This window comes from Borostomias antarcticus (assembly GCF_949987555.1).
Source record: "Borostomias antarcticus genome assembly, chromosome: 18".
Lineage (NCBI taxonomy): Eukaryota > Metazoa > Chordata > Actinopteri > Stomiiformes > Stomiidae > Borostomias > Borostomias antarcticus.
Genome location: NC_140251.1, coordinates 22,280,361 through 22,295,282, shown reverse-complemented (window position 1 = coordinate 22,295,282; position 14,922 = coordinate 22,280,361). Strand labels below are relative to the sequence as shown.

Genomic DNA, 14,922 nt, shown 5'->3' with positions numbered 1-14,922 from the left:
GGTGTGGGCGCAGGAGGGGCGGAGCTTCTCTCTCGGTGTGGGTGCAGGAGGGGCGGAGCTTCTCTCTCTGGCCAATCAAACAGCGTTGTCACTCTGGGGTCCTGAGCTTCACATTCTCAAAGCATCTTTCTCTGAGCTGGGTGAAACAAGAGAGAGAGAGAGAGAGAGAGAGAGAGAGATCCATCTGATACCTTCTGGAGGGCTGAGCACTCTCTCTAGATACAAGCACAGCTCTCTCTAGATACAAGCACAGCTCTCTCTAGATACAAGCACAGCTCTCTCTAGATACAAGCACAGCTCTCTCTAGATACAAGCACAGCTCTCTCTAGATACAAGCACAGCGTATTAAAACATCCAGGACATGCAGCACACACTCACACACACACACACACACACACACACACACACACACACACACAAACACACACACACACACACACACACACACACATATCCAGACATACACACACGCGCACACGCACGCAAACATGCACACACACGCATTCACACACATCCAGACATGTCTTTCAGTTTCTTTATTCCTCCTTCCCTCTCCTCTCTCTTCTTTTCTCTGACACACACACACGCGCACACACGCACACACGCACACACGCACACACGCACGCACACACGCACACACACGCACGCACGCACGCACACACACACACACACACACACACACACACGCTCAACATGGAATAGGAACAGACAAACAACAAGACAGGGAAGATTCCTTTGAAACAGGAGAATCTCCAGACGTGCGCTGTGCATGTTGTCACATCTGTGCATGTTGTCACATCTGTGCATGTTGTCACATCTGCACAAACTCTGCTGAGCTGAGAATATTGATAAGAAAAGCATCAAAGATTCATATTATTGTACAGTAGGCCTATAATCTGTAATCTGTCTCTTTGCATATGCAAAGACACAGATTACTTGCCCTGATGTGAATTTAAAAACCTATTTATTCATGCCCTATGGCAACATCAAAATTGAACGCCATTAAGTCTTACCGAGAATCGAGATCTTGTCTAAAATTGTCACACACAACAAATGCACTGCCCTACATGTTTGTTTGAAACAAGTCACCATTTTGGAAAGGACCTACTGTCGACCGGTCAACATGACATCCTCTGTTACAGATGTTCAGTGGCCTGGCTGTTCAGTCTGCCAACTCGCTGAGGGCCCCTGAAGCACGCCCAAAACCAGGAGCTTGGACAGCTGCATGCTCATGAATGAAGATAACCAAAACTAGGTCAATTGTACAGTGGTCTACAGGTAAACTATACCTTTTTTCTTGAAACATTAAAACGCCCCCATGTTGCCCTCTGGGAGGTAGAATAAGACATCCACCCTGGGTCCAGACATCCACCCTCAGGTCCAGACATCCACCCTCAGGTCCAAACATCCACCCTCAGGTTCAGACATCCACCCTCAGGTCCAGACATCCACCCTCCGGTCCAGACATCCACCCTCAGGTCCAAACATCCACCCTCAGGTCAAGACATCCACCCTCAGGTTCAGACATCCACCCTCAGGTCCAGACATCCACCCTCCGGTCCAGACATCCACCCTCAGGTCCAAACATCCACCCTCAGGTCCAAACATCCACCCTCAGGTCCAGACATCCACCCTCAGGTCCAGACATCCAGGAGATTTTGACCTGGTCTTGTTTTTGTTTTTTGTGTACTGCGCTTATTGCTTATGACCACAATCTGCTGTTATTATGCTTCCGATAAAGTGACCATTCAAATGAGGATCAATTTACACATGCTGTGCTTTATCTGTCTGTTTCATAATTCACTGTGGATATTTCCGACTAAACTGAAGCCAACATTATGTGACACAATATGAGTTAGTGTCTCTTCTGGCAGTCTCTAGTAGGCTAGGCTACAGGCTACTTTTCAAAGTTAGATTGCTCTCTTCCCTGTATTCGATTTTGACGCTATCGGTCATGACAGAAAACAGCTCTCTATAGGAGGCTACACTGAAGATCCATTTGTTCCCCAAGTGTTCCTTCAAATTAAGAAGTGTAGCAAACCCTCCATCCTCAAAGTCCGTGTGTGCCGGAGGAGATTATATCCCCGAATAGTTTATATTCACATTGAATAAAACGTCAGTCTACTTAAAGTGATTATTGGAAACTAGTTTATCTCCATAGCTGAGGTGGGAAGAGAAAACATCTTGGTGCATATAAACTTCTTGAATGAGGAATTCCCCATGCATGCTGATCGCCTTCACATTCGGATTTACTAGACTATAATAGTAGGAATAGTGATGCTTACCTGTCGATGGCTGCTCTCTCTCTCTGACGCTGCGAGCCTGTGGTGCTGAGGCTGAGAGCTGTGGTGCTGAGGCTGAGAGAGCAGCGCATCACCCAGCACTCCCACGCGGCCGTGATTGGTCGACCGACTCTCATGCAACTGGATATATTGGAACACAACATGACTGACTGTTGAATGCTGATAAAGAAAGAGATAGTTACCGGAACGCAATTTATGTGACAATTTCTCTCCAATTGATTTGATCGTAATGTTAGCCGTATGTAGCGTGCATGACGCATCTGACATGTAGGCTATTTCTGCAATGATATATGATGCTATTGATGTGCCTACATTCACGTTGTCTACATTATGGCATGTCTATATCATGCTGCGAACATAGCCAACAAAGTCGATGGCCTCGCCTGCGTGTTGGTCTGAGGGTCCAGGACGTCCAGACAGGCAGATCAGCACGCGGAAGACACCCGTATAGAGGCTGCTGGCCTCATCCAGCCTTTGAGAGGCAGCACAACTGCCAGGGGTCCACTGTCCACACACACACACACACAAGGGAAGTATTGTAACGTTGCAAGGTAGATATGGTGAAGTAGCCTATGGAGGGATGGGCAAATGTAGTAGTATGGCGCCATCTTGTGGGCAGAACCAGTCATAGGCGACAGTTGTGTGGTTTAATATTCTAGCAGTTGACCAGCCTAAGTAGAAATACCATGAACAGCCAGAACAGATGAACTGTGAAATAAATAAAGCAGGCAACTGAATCAATGTAGGATCAACGTAGTTATTGTAAATTATCTTACAGTTTGGTCCTTTATTGTTTATTATTTTGAGGCGAGGTTATTTCATGTTTAAAGTCGCACTGAAATTTAAAAAAAAGCATTCTGTCCCATTTTGGTTCACATAATTGGTCATAGTGTTCACCTATTCAACGATGTATGCCCAAAAAACTTACAACGGTAAACGGTAGGTCACGTGCAATGACGACAACAGGTACCTTAGATTTTAGGCCAATAATCTCACAACATCCACCCGTCAATCAACGCTATCCTCCTATCGAATCTGTCTAAAGTTCTTAAAACCCGTCCACTTGTCAATGTTCCAATCAAATTCCTCTAAACGCATGTCCCGCCCTCATAGCTTGTTTGCGTCTGAAATACGTCAAACTACTGAAGTTAGATGATCTCAAACATCTGTTTCAGTGCGACTTTAAGGCAATATCGTTGAGCCAAGAAAAGCCCAGGGCTGCGTTCCGAATCGCATACTACCCTACTATATAGTATGCCAAAACAGGATGTAGTATGTCCCAATACATAGTATGCCACATGCAGTATGGCAAAAATACCAGGATGTCCTACTACATCCGGTCATATTTTGCAGTATGCAAGCCAGCAGGCTTTTCTGGCTATTCTGACCCACAATCCTGTGCGCATTGTGACAGCTGTAGACTAATGTTGCGTTATGGACAGCGACGGATGTGGGCACATTTCAAGGTGCAATGTTATGACAAGGTAGTATGTCCCAATTGGATGCCTATGCTTGCAAAGTACGTACTTTCTAAGGGCAGCTGTAGTAGATACTGGTAGAAGTACTTTCTAAGGGCAGCTGTAGTAGATACTGGTAGAAGTACTTTCTAAGGGCAGCTGTAGTAGGTACTGGTAGAAGTACTTTCTAAGGGCAGCTGTAGTAGGTACTGGTAGAAGTACTTTCTAAGGGCAGCTGTAGTAGGTACTGGTAGAAGTACTTTCTAAGGGCAGCTGTAGTAGGTACTGGTAGAAGTACTTTCTAAGGGCAGCTGTAGTAGGTACTGGTAGAAGTACTTTCTAAGGGCAGCTGTAGTAGATACTGGTAGAAGTACTTTCTAAGGGCAGCTGTAGTAGGTACTGGTAGTAAGAGGTACTTTCTAAGGGCAGCTGTAGTAGGTACTGGTAGAAGTACTTTCTAAGGGCAGCTGTAGTAGGTACTGGTAGAAGTACTTTCTAAGGGCAGCTGTAGTAGGTACTGGTAGAAGTACTTTCTAAGGGCAGCTGTAGTAGGTACTGGTAGAAGTACTTTCTAAGGGCAGCTGTAGTAGGTACTGGTAGAAGTACTTTCTAAGGGCAGCTGTAGTAGGTACTGGTAGAAGTACTTTCTAAGGGCAGCTGTAGTAGGTACTGGTAGAAGTACTTTCTAAGGGCAGCTGTAGTAGATACTGGTAGAAGTACTTTCTAAGGGCAGCTGTAGTAGGTACTGGTAGTAAGAGGTACTTTCTAAGGGCAGCTGTAGTAGGTACTGGTAGAAGTACTTTCTAAGGGCAGCTGTAGTAGGTACTGGTAGAAGTACTTTCTAAGGGCAGCTGTAGTTGGTACTGGTAGTAAGAAGTACTTTCTAAGGGCAGCTGTAGTTGGTACTGGTAGAGGTACTTTCTAAGGGCAGCTGTAGTTGGTACTGGTAGAGGTACTTTCTAAGGGCAGCTGTAGTTGGTACTGGTAGAAGTACTTTCTAAGGGCAGCTGTAGTAGGTACTGGTAGAAGTACTTTCTAAGGGCAGCTGTAGTAGGTACTGGTAGAAGTACTTTCTAAGGGCAGCTGTAGTAGGTACTGGTAGAAGTACTTTCTAAGGGCAGCTGTAGTAGGTACTGGTAGTAAGAGGTACTTTCTAAGGGCAGCTGTAGTTGGTACTGGTAGTAAGATTCGGAACGCAGCCTTCGTATTGTATTTCATTATTATTATGCAGCCAGTTATCAAAAATGCAATTACAATGTAAAAACATTGGATGTTATTAATTTCTGATAATTTGCAATTGGCTGAGGTTACTAATACGGGCGGCACGTAGCTCAGGAGGTAGAGCGTCGGCTGAGGATCGCAAAGTCCCCGGTTCGTCCCCAGCTCCTGACAGTGTGCCCAAGTCTCCTTGAGCAAGAAATCACTCATGTGCGGCACCTTTTTTTAACAGAAAGGTCACCTGGCCTTTCTGTGAAGAGTTTACACGTTCTCCCCTTTGTTAGGTTTCCTCACAATGAACAAAATACGAAAAAACATGCAGAACAACAGATGTTCTTCAGTTCGGTCCCTAGCCAAGACCTGGACTAAACACTTGGACCTGGTCCCCGGGCGCCATGAACGATGGCTGCCCACTGCTCCTGGAGGAGGACGGCTTGGATGGGAGAAATGCAGGGAGCAATTTCCACCGGCGACACCTAAAGTTACGTGTGTGTGCCATGTCTCCGTCACTGTGTGCCATGTCTCCGTCACTGTGTGCCATGTCTCCGTCACTGTGTGGCATGTCTCCGTCACTGTGCGCCATGTCTCCGTCACTGTGCGCCATGTCTCCGTCACTGTGCGCCATGTCTCCGTCACTGTGCGCCATGTCTCCGTCACTGTGCGCCATGTCTCCGTCACTGTGCCATGTCTCCGTCACTGTGTGCAATGTGTGTCACTGCGTGGCCAACGTAAAGAACCCCGGGTCCTGAGTTTTTTTATTTTTTATTCATGAATATGGATATTTGTGATAAAAGCGAAAACAATATTAGACAACTACGGTCTAAGTCGAGGGTGTAAAGAAAAACATGTGTTGAATTACTTCCCTAGTACAATTACAGTATATTATAATGGTTTATCTTGTGTATAGATCATTACTCTTCATAAACAGATTTATTTTTGCAAACTCCAGCCAGAAATCAAAATACATCACACCCAAATTAAACACCCAAATTAAACAGTTCTTCGTTACGATAAATCAATGAAAATGTTTATCATCAATAAAATCCTGTGTTCTCTTGTCCTGTGTCCTGGGTGTGAGGGAGCTCAGCCCATTGGTTCCTGTGTCCTGGGTGTGAGGGAGCTCAGCCCATTGGTTCCTGTGTCCTGGGTGTGAGGGAGCTCAGCCCATTGGTTCCCGTGTCCTGGGTGTGAGGGAGCTCAGCCCATTGGTTCCTGTGTCCTGGGTGTGAGGGAGCTCAGCCCATTGGTTCCCGTGTCCTGGGTGTGAGGGAGCTCAGCCCATTGGTTCCTGTGTCCTGGGTGTGAGGGAGCTCAGCCCATTGGTTCCCGTGTCCTGGGTGTGAGGGAGCTCAGCCCATTGGTTCCCGTGTCCTGGGTGTGAGGGAGCTCAGCCCATTGGTTCCTGTGTCCTGGGTGTGAGGGAGCTCAGCCCATTGGTTCCTGTGTCCTGGGTGTGAGGGAGCTCAGCCCATTGGTTCCTGTGTCCTGGGTGTGAGGGAGCTCAGCCCATTGGTTCCTGTGTCCTGGGTGTGAGGGAGCTCAGCCCATTGGTTCCTGTGTCCTGGGTGTGAGGGAGCTCAGCCCATTGGTTCCTCAGAGACGTGAGCGCGTGTCTGGCCCTGCGCTGCGGTACAGCTGCTCCTCCAGGAAGTCCAGGGTCTTCTTCCAGGAGTCTTCCTGGGCGTGGCTGTGTGGGGCGGTCTCTCCTCCCCAGAGCGCCAGCACTGCAACCACAACAGCAGGGAAACATCTCAGGTCTCAACTCAATCTGACACACAATGCCAAACAGGGTAGTCATTTGAATAGGTTTTCCTAATGCATGTTTGTCTTGTTTAACTATGTCAATCTATACGTTTTGGCAAACAAAGATGTTGACAGATGATCACAGATTGTACTGTATTACTTGTACAAAACACATGGAGATACAGTATGGAGGATGACTGAAGATGGCAACGTAGGACTAGACTCTCCACCGACAGACTGATAAAAGACTTAAATAGCTACACGCAACAAACACATATATCCATGCACACACACACTTCCACGCAGTGTTAGTGATGCGCCCACTTTTCACCCCACAGAAGGTGTTGTTAGTCCCTACTCCCAGTGAAGAGTGTTGTCACTGGATGATATTACCATGCTAGCATTCATACATTCTTCCCAGTCTGCATTTACTGCACAATGGAGCACAGCCAGAGCTTCCCAGAGCGGTTTCTAGCGCCACGACGGAGAGCTGCAGCACGTCTAAGGTGCAGCGTCAACATAAACACACCAATCTGGGAAACAGCCATCCTGTGAGCGGATGTGGGATTCTTTAACACAACGCAGAATACAAGATCAGAACATGTCTGTTCACACGCATGCACACAACACAAGTTAGAACCAAACACAAGTTAGAACCAAACACAAGTTAGAACCAAACACAAGTTAGAACCAAACACAAGTTAGAACCAAACACAAGTTAGAACCAAACACAAGTTAGAACCAAACACAAGTTAGAACCAAACACAAGTCAGAACCAAACACAAGCCAGAACCAAACACAAGCCAGAACTAAACACAAGTCAGAACCAAACACAAGTCAGAACCAAACACAAGTCAGAACCAAACAAGTCAGAACCAAACACAAGTCAGAACCAAACACAAGTCAGAACCAAACACAATTTAGAACCAAACAAGTCAGAACCAAACACAAGTCAGAACCAAACATACCCTTCTTTGTGCTCCCAGCCATGAAGTTGCTGGCGCGGACGTGAGGGGTGTAGGGAGGCTCAATCAGGTGACCGGCGCCGGGGTAGGACAGGACCGTCAGTAGGTGACCGTTCCCTGCCCTCGCCATCATCTGCCTCATCTACCAATCAGAGAGAAGCAGAGGAACTATCAGCAGGTGACTGTCCCCTGTGCTCACCATCACCTGCCTCATCTACCAATCAGAGAGAAGCAGAGGAACTATCAAGTCTTTCCAAAGGTCTGACATAACATAACCATGTACAATATACTGTAGGGATTAATACAGTATATCACCAAGCTGAAATAGGCTGAGCTCTCCTGAACCCCTTGAGCTTCAGCACAGTCCGTTGGACTGGATCTGGGATGGCGAGAAGAAACACTCACGTCTTCTGCTGACTCTGACGCTGGCCAGTTCTGGTCATCCTCACCAACCACCATTAAAACAGGACACCTGAGCCGTCCCACCTGGTGACACGATGACACAACACTTCAGGCCTGCTTCAGTAGAGCCTGATTTAAAATGGCAACACAGAGAGGACAAATGAGGGGGTGGAAAAGTTAACAGTTTGACTTTGACTCACATCCACTTTTTTCAAGGGGTCATCTGGAATGGGTAGGAGTAGATTGCGGTAGATCACTCGGTTCTCCTCATCATAGCGAATGTTCCCGACGTCCCTGGGTGGAGGCACAGAACATGAAGGGTCAGGGTATCATCGTATAATTCCTTATTCCATTATAATTTCAAAACGAATAAACGGTAAATCGACCATAATTCTGTTTTTTGTGTCTAAACCAATAATGGAAACACCTCTTCCAAAATGGCCTTTTTTTGGTTCTCGGCTCGTTCCTTTTATCATTATTCCCTTTGGGACTGAAGAATGTGCCCACAGTTGTCTATCGCGGTATATTCATTATTTGGTTTCGAGCCGTGAAATGGATAAATGAAATCACGTGGTCTGTTGGTCACGTGGTCCAGTCTAGCAATAATGGAAAAAACACTTTCAAAATGTGGTTCCCCGTCCGTTCCTTTTATCATTATTCCTTTTGGGACTGAAGAATGTACCCACAGTTATCTATCACTATATTCATTATTTTGTTTCGAACGGTGAAATGAATAAATGGAATCACGTGGTCTGTTGGTCACGTGGCCCAGTCTAGCTTCACGGGAAGTGAAAAAACGTGTTCAAACATTACAAAATAAAAGTCCATTGCATTGAATGGCCATCTTTCAAGGTTTAATTAACACGCAGGTAGCGTATATATATATATATATATATATATATATATATATATATATATATATGGATGGATTGATTTAATGTACACACTATTTTATTTAGTTGAAGTGTGGATTAATAGCCTGGAAATAGCAAGTGCTGTTGCCGCGCTGGTCAGTTTACTAAGATGACCAGCAGAAGTCCCTGTTTAGCAGGGGTGTAGTGGTGACTAAATAGCCTACGTGGGTAAACTCTGAGTAAAGAAGTGGGTATATGTTACAGTTTTTACATTAGTGGTGTTTAAAGAAGGGAGTAGGCCTATACTGTGGATAAAGAAGTGGATAGACCCCATGAAGACCCTCCACTACACCACTGTTGTTTACCATATCTGCCAGAGCTGGTATCGATACTGTGTCGGTCTGTCATCTGTTACTATCATGGCTGCAAAATGTCCTCAAACTGATATGAGGAAATTAACTTGATAAGTCGCGCTGTCATCCTCCCCAGACACCTGTGTGAAATGGACCAGTGGCACAGATGACATGTAGTTTTACTTCAATGCGTGCTGTACTTATGTATGGATGTTTTTATGTGAGTATAGGTGCCTCAGCATCCTGAATATGTAACAGAAATATCCCCATGAAACACAATGCCGATCACTGTCCGTTTTGTTATTTTGAGTGATATAACACAACTCTCAGCTTGTGCAAGTTGAGAGGTTTGCCCTCAGTGAAATAAGAGTTATGACCAAATTCAATCATCTTTGTTGGCATTAACAGTCAATCTTGGAATTTTAAACAAGCCCATCGCCACCACAAAACCAAAGCCTTGCTTTTAAATTTCAACTTTATTAAATGAATCCTTTATACCCAGGGTTCTTTGGTGAATGCATTGAATATGGGACAGTCGAGATGCAGACATGATCTACTTCTTGGGGCAAAGAGGCTCCTCCAGCTAACTGTTCTCCTGTTTGAGGCGTTCATGATCCTGCTGCTGCAGGCAGGGTAGGCCTAACACCAAACCCTGCAAGCAAGGATGACCCCTACTCTTCAAGATAGACCCCAAGAACCCAGGATGATGTGAGCTCCTTCTGATAGACCCTACCCACCATGAATCACCCCTAGCCTACATCTTGACCTAATCTACTTGAGCTCACTAGCATAGGCACCAGTAGGGTGATGATCCTTCCATGCTCCTACATATCTTGGGTCAATCATACATGCACCTGTGTGGATTGTTATTAGGAAGAGCCAATCCTGATTTTAGATCTGTCTTTTAGATCTGATTTGTCTGACCTAGGAAGTTTAACCCTCCTGAACTAGTTTGTGTGACATGTTCCACCAGCAATAACCTACAGTAGGTGTCTAGGTAGCTTTTAGCACCTACTGTAGGGCAGACCCCATTATCAATGTACTGATGATAAAATATAGTCTACATTTATCAGTCTGGAGCAGCAGCACACAGGATCACAAGGCCCTACAGAGAGTGGTGTGGTCGACTGAATGTACCTTAGGGGGCCACTCCCCCACCTTGAGGACATCTACACTAGAAGGTGCAAGACCGAGGCCAACAGAATCCTGAAGGATCCCAGCCACCCAGGCAATGGACTGTTCTCTCTTCTTTGGTCAGGGAAAAGGTACCGCACACATATGGCAAACACAGACTCAGGAAGAGCTTCTTCCCACAAGCCAGCCGGCACCTGGATGAGTTCAACTAATGTATACAGTGCCACTATATCTAGTGTGTCAGAATATCTAGTGTATATGTGCATCCTCTGTATACATTGGTATTTATCCTGCTATGCAATGTATGTATATCAAGTAGTGTACAGAAGCTGGTTACCCTGAAACAGGCTTGTTCTGTTCTGACAGCTGTGTTGCTTCAATGACTCAGTGTGCTACTAACCGTTTTCTGCCTCCCCTAGTGCCTCTCTCTCTCTCTCTCCCTCCTATCCCCTAACCAGGTCCAGTGTCAGCTGTGGAGCTGTGGATATCGTAGTATTTAGTACACACACACGTACACACAGACACACATCAGTCCACATCCGGCTTAGGCCTGGACCTGATGCTCTTAGCCTTTCTTGCTCTGAAAATTTAATTGAATGTATTGTTAAATGTTCTTAGCCATTAGACAAATATACTCCAGGAGCTTGCCCCAGGTTGCCTGTTTCAATATCTGTGTGGTCTGTTTGGCTCTATGTGCTACTAACCCTGTTCTGCTGTTCCTTCTCCCTAGGCAAGGCAAGGCAAGTTTATTTATATAGCACATTTCAGCCACAGGGCAATTCAAGGTGCTTTACATGAGACATTAAAAGCATTAAAACAAAAAGAAAGACATTATAGACATTTAAAACAAAAGGCAGGACAAATTAAAAGCATTAAAACAAAAAGCAAGTCATTATAGACATTTAAACAAAAAGCAGGACAAATAGAATACAGGAATAAAAGTTACAGTGCAGTATACTGATAAACATAGCTCCTCTTAGAAAGCAGTGGCAAAAAGAAAAGTCTTCAGGCTTGTTTTAAAAGAACCAAGAGTTGCAGCAGACCTGCAGTTTTCTGGAAGTTTGTTCCAGATATGTGGAGCATAAAAACTGAATGCTGCTTCTCCATGTTTTGTTTTAACTCTGGGGACAGAAAGCAAGCCTGTGCCAGACGACCTGAGGGGTCTGGATGGTTCATAGCATATGAGCAGATCAGAGATATATTTTGGCCCTAGACCATTCAGTGCTTTATAAACCAACAGCAGTATTTTAAAGTCAATTCTTTGACAGACAGGAAGCCAGTGTAAAGACCTTAGTACTGGTGTGATATGCTCCACTTTCTTAGTCTTAGTGAGGACTCGAGCAGCAGCGTTCTGAATCAGCTGCAGCTGTCTGATCGATTTTTTAGAGAGACCTGTATACATGCCGTTACACTAGTCTTGTCTACTGAAGATAAACGCATGGACAAGTTTTTCCAAATCCTTCTGGGACATAAATCCTTTGATCCTTGATATATTCTTCAGGTGATAGTAGGCTGACTTTGTAATTGACTTAATGTGGCTGTTGAAATGTAGGTCTGAGTCCATGACTACACCAAGACCTAGTGCCTCTCTCTCTCCCTCCTATCTTCTAACCAGGTCCAGTGGATGCCCCACTGTCACCAGCAGACCTCCCGGAGTCCGATAGATACCCCCGTGTCTGCTGTGGATGTCGTAGCATGTCTGTAGAATGTTCTCTCTCCTATGATGCTTTTAGCCTCTCCTACTCTGAAATGTAATTTAATGTATTGCTTTATAAATGTTCTTAGCCGGTAGACAAACATACTCCTGGAGATTGCTCGATCGCCTTGTTGAGAGGGGTCAGGGAAGAATTTTTACAGCTCACTTATCTGGCCCCCGGGTGATACTGTTTTTTTGCTTCCCTCTGGAATATGTAGAGAGTGGGTCGTATGCCCACCTCCCTTGTTCTCTGTAAAGCGCATTGTGTTGCCTCTGGGTATGAAATGCGCTATACAAATAAAGCTTTGATTGATTGATTGATTGATTGATATGACATCACCACACATGTAAATGCAGACAACAGTATTGTATATCTCACCCCCGGGATTATTTATTCAAAGCTATAGCATGTACATAACACAGCGGGTATGTATATCCATAATAGCACATCACGGAGCCTGCAGCTACATTTCACTGTAGTTCCAAGATTGACTGTTAATGCCCACAAAGATGATTGAATTTGGTCATAACTCTTATTTCACTGAGGGATCATGGTATGGGCAAACCTCACAACTTGCACAAGCTGAGAGTTGTGTTATATCACTCAAAATAACAAAACGGACAGTGATCAGCATCTATTGTGTTTCATTGGAATATTTTTGTTACATATTCAGGATGCTGAGGCACCTATACTCACATAAAAACATCCATACATAAGTACAGCACGCATTGAAGTAAAACTACATATAGTGTCATCACTACATGTCATCTGTGCCACTGGTCCATTTCACACAGGTGTCTGGGGAGGATGACAGCGCGACTTATCAAGTTAATTTCCTCATATCAGTTTGAGGACATTTTGCAGCCATGATAGTAACAGATGACAGACCGACACAGTATCGATACCAGCTCTGGCAGATATGGTAAACAACAGTGGTGTAGTGGAGGGTCTTCATGGGGTCTATCCACTTCTTTATCCACAGTATAGGCCTACTCCCTTCTTTAAACACCACTAATGTAAAAACTGTATATACCCACTTCTTTAGGCTACTCAGAGTTTACCCACGTAGGCTATTTAGTCACCACTACACCCCTGCTAAACAGGGACTTCTGCTGGTCATCTTAGTAAACTGACCAGCGCGGCAACAGCACTTGCTATTTCCAGGCTATTAATTCACACTTTAACTAAATAAAATAGTGTGTACATTAAATCCATCCATATATATATATATATATATATATATATATATATATATATACGCTACCTGCGTGTTAATTAAACTTTGAAAGATGGCCATTCAATGCAATGGACTTTTATTTTGTAATGTTTGAACACGTTTTTTCACTTCCCGTGAAGCTAGACTGGGCCACGTGACCAACAGACCACGTGATTCCATTTATTCATTTCACCGTTCGGAACAAAATAATGAATATAGTGATAGATAACTGTGGGTACATTCTTCAGTCCCAAAAGGAATAATGATAAAAGGAACGGACGGAGAACCACATTTTGAAAGTGTTTTTTCCATTATTGCTAGACTGGACCACGTGACCAACAGACCACGTGATTTCATTTATCCATTTCACGGCTCGAAACCAAATAATGAATATACCGCGATAGACAACTGTGGGCACATTCTTCAGTCCCAAAGGGAATAATGATAAAAGGAACGAGCCGAGAACCAAAAAAAGGCCATTTTGGAAGAGGTGTTTCCATTATTGGTTTAGACACAAAAAACAGAATTATGGTCGATTTACAGTTTATTCGTTTTGAAATTATTATGGAATAAGGAATTATACGATGATACCCTGACCATGAAGACTGTTTTATGAATGAATGAATGGTTTATTTTCGTGTCAAGCCACTTTAAGTGGCCCATCCCACATAGGAATTATAAGACACCAAAATATAACATATCAACTTCCATACTAAAACAAGACAAAAACGGAAACAGTGTTTGACAAGACAAAGGAAGAAAAACAAAAACAAGGAAACGAACAGGCAAAAAACGACAAGAAACTCTCAACGGTACATTAGCAACTTTCTTTAACCCCAGGCTTTCTCAACGATCTCCGCAACTGCTTGTGTTTTATGTTTAAACAACCAGGCTAACATGTCTCTATCCTGCATGAGGTGGATTTCCTGTAACTCAACTTTGTTAAACAACTGAAATCTTAAATCATGATAGAATGGACAGTAAAAGAGAAAATGCATTTCATTTTCAATTTCATTAAGGTCACATACGTAACAAAGTCTGTCCTCCTCACTAGTTCCCACCCAGGGGGAGGATACCTGAGGCCTGTCCTCCTCACTAGTTCACCCAGGGGGAGGATACCTGAGGCCTGTCCTCCTCACTAGTTCACCCAGGGGGAGGATACCTGAGGCCTGTCCTCCTCACTAGTTCACCCAGGGGGAGGATACCTGAGGCCTGTCCTCCTCACTAGTTCACCCAGGGGGAGGATACCTGAGGCCTGTCCTCCTCACTAGTTCACCCAGGGGGAGGATACCTGAGGCCCGTACTACGAACGTAGTTCAACACATCCAGTTAAACTTCTCGCTAGCTCGCTCGAGTAAACGAGACAACCGCAGTCACGGATAAACGGATAACCGGTCCCACGAGGGTGGTCATCAACTCGTTAACTCGACCCAGCTGATCTGATCTAGCTATGAGCGCGTGCACATATGAAGAGGCGGGGTTTGCCGGTCTGGCCAATCACAAACATGGAGCGATCTAGACCCGCCCACTTCACACAAGAGGAGCAGACGCTCATCATTCACAAATACGAAGATTACAAA

General features: G+C 44.7%; 2 protein-coding genes across 2 annotated transcripts in view; both read right to left on the bottom strand.

Annotated features, from left to right (window-relative positions):
- The window catches only part of LOC311320970 (metabotropic glutamate receptor 8-like), a gene marked incomplete at both ends in the record, with an annotated part of 311,989 nt that extends 306,344 nt beyond the window's left edge, over nt 1-5,645 (bottom strand). Inside the window, one exon of the mRNA XM_084452837.1 lies at nt 5,475-5,645. Within this exon, the coding sequence (XP_084308963.1) occupies nt 5,475-5,645 (171 nt within the window). The remainder of the gene's footprint in view (nt 1-5,474) is intronic.
- A 740-nt stretch (nt 5,646-6,385) lies between these two features.
- The window catches only part of LOC311320621 (peroxisomal succinyl-coenzyme A thioesterase-like), a 30,137-nt gene continuing 21,600 nt past the window's right edge, over nt 6,386-14,922 (bottom strand). The window contains exons 9-12 of the mRNA XM_084452416.1: nt 8,289-8,382; nt 8,092-8,172; nt 7,690-7,828; nt 6,386-6,702 (exon numbers count right to left, since the gene is read on the bottom strand). Of these exons, the coding sequence (XP_084308542.1) occupies nt 6,572-6,702; nt 7,690-7,828; nt 8,092-8,172; nt 8,289-8,382 (445 nt within the window). The 3' untranslated portion in view covers nt 6,386-6,571. The remainder of the gene's footprint in view (nt 6,703-7,689; nt 7,829-8,091; nt 8,173-8,288; nt 8,383-14,922) is intronic.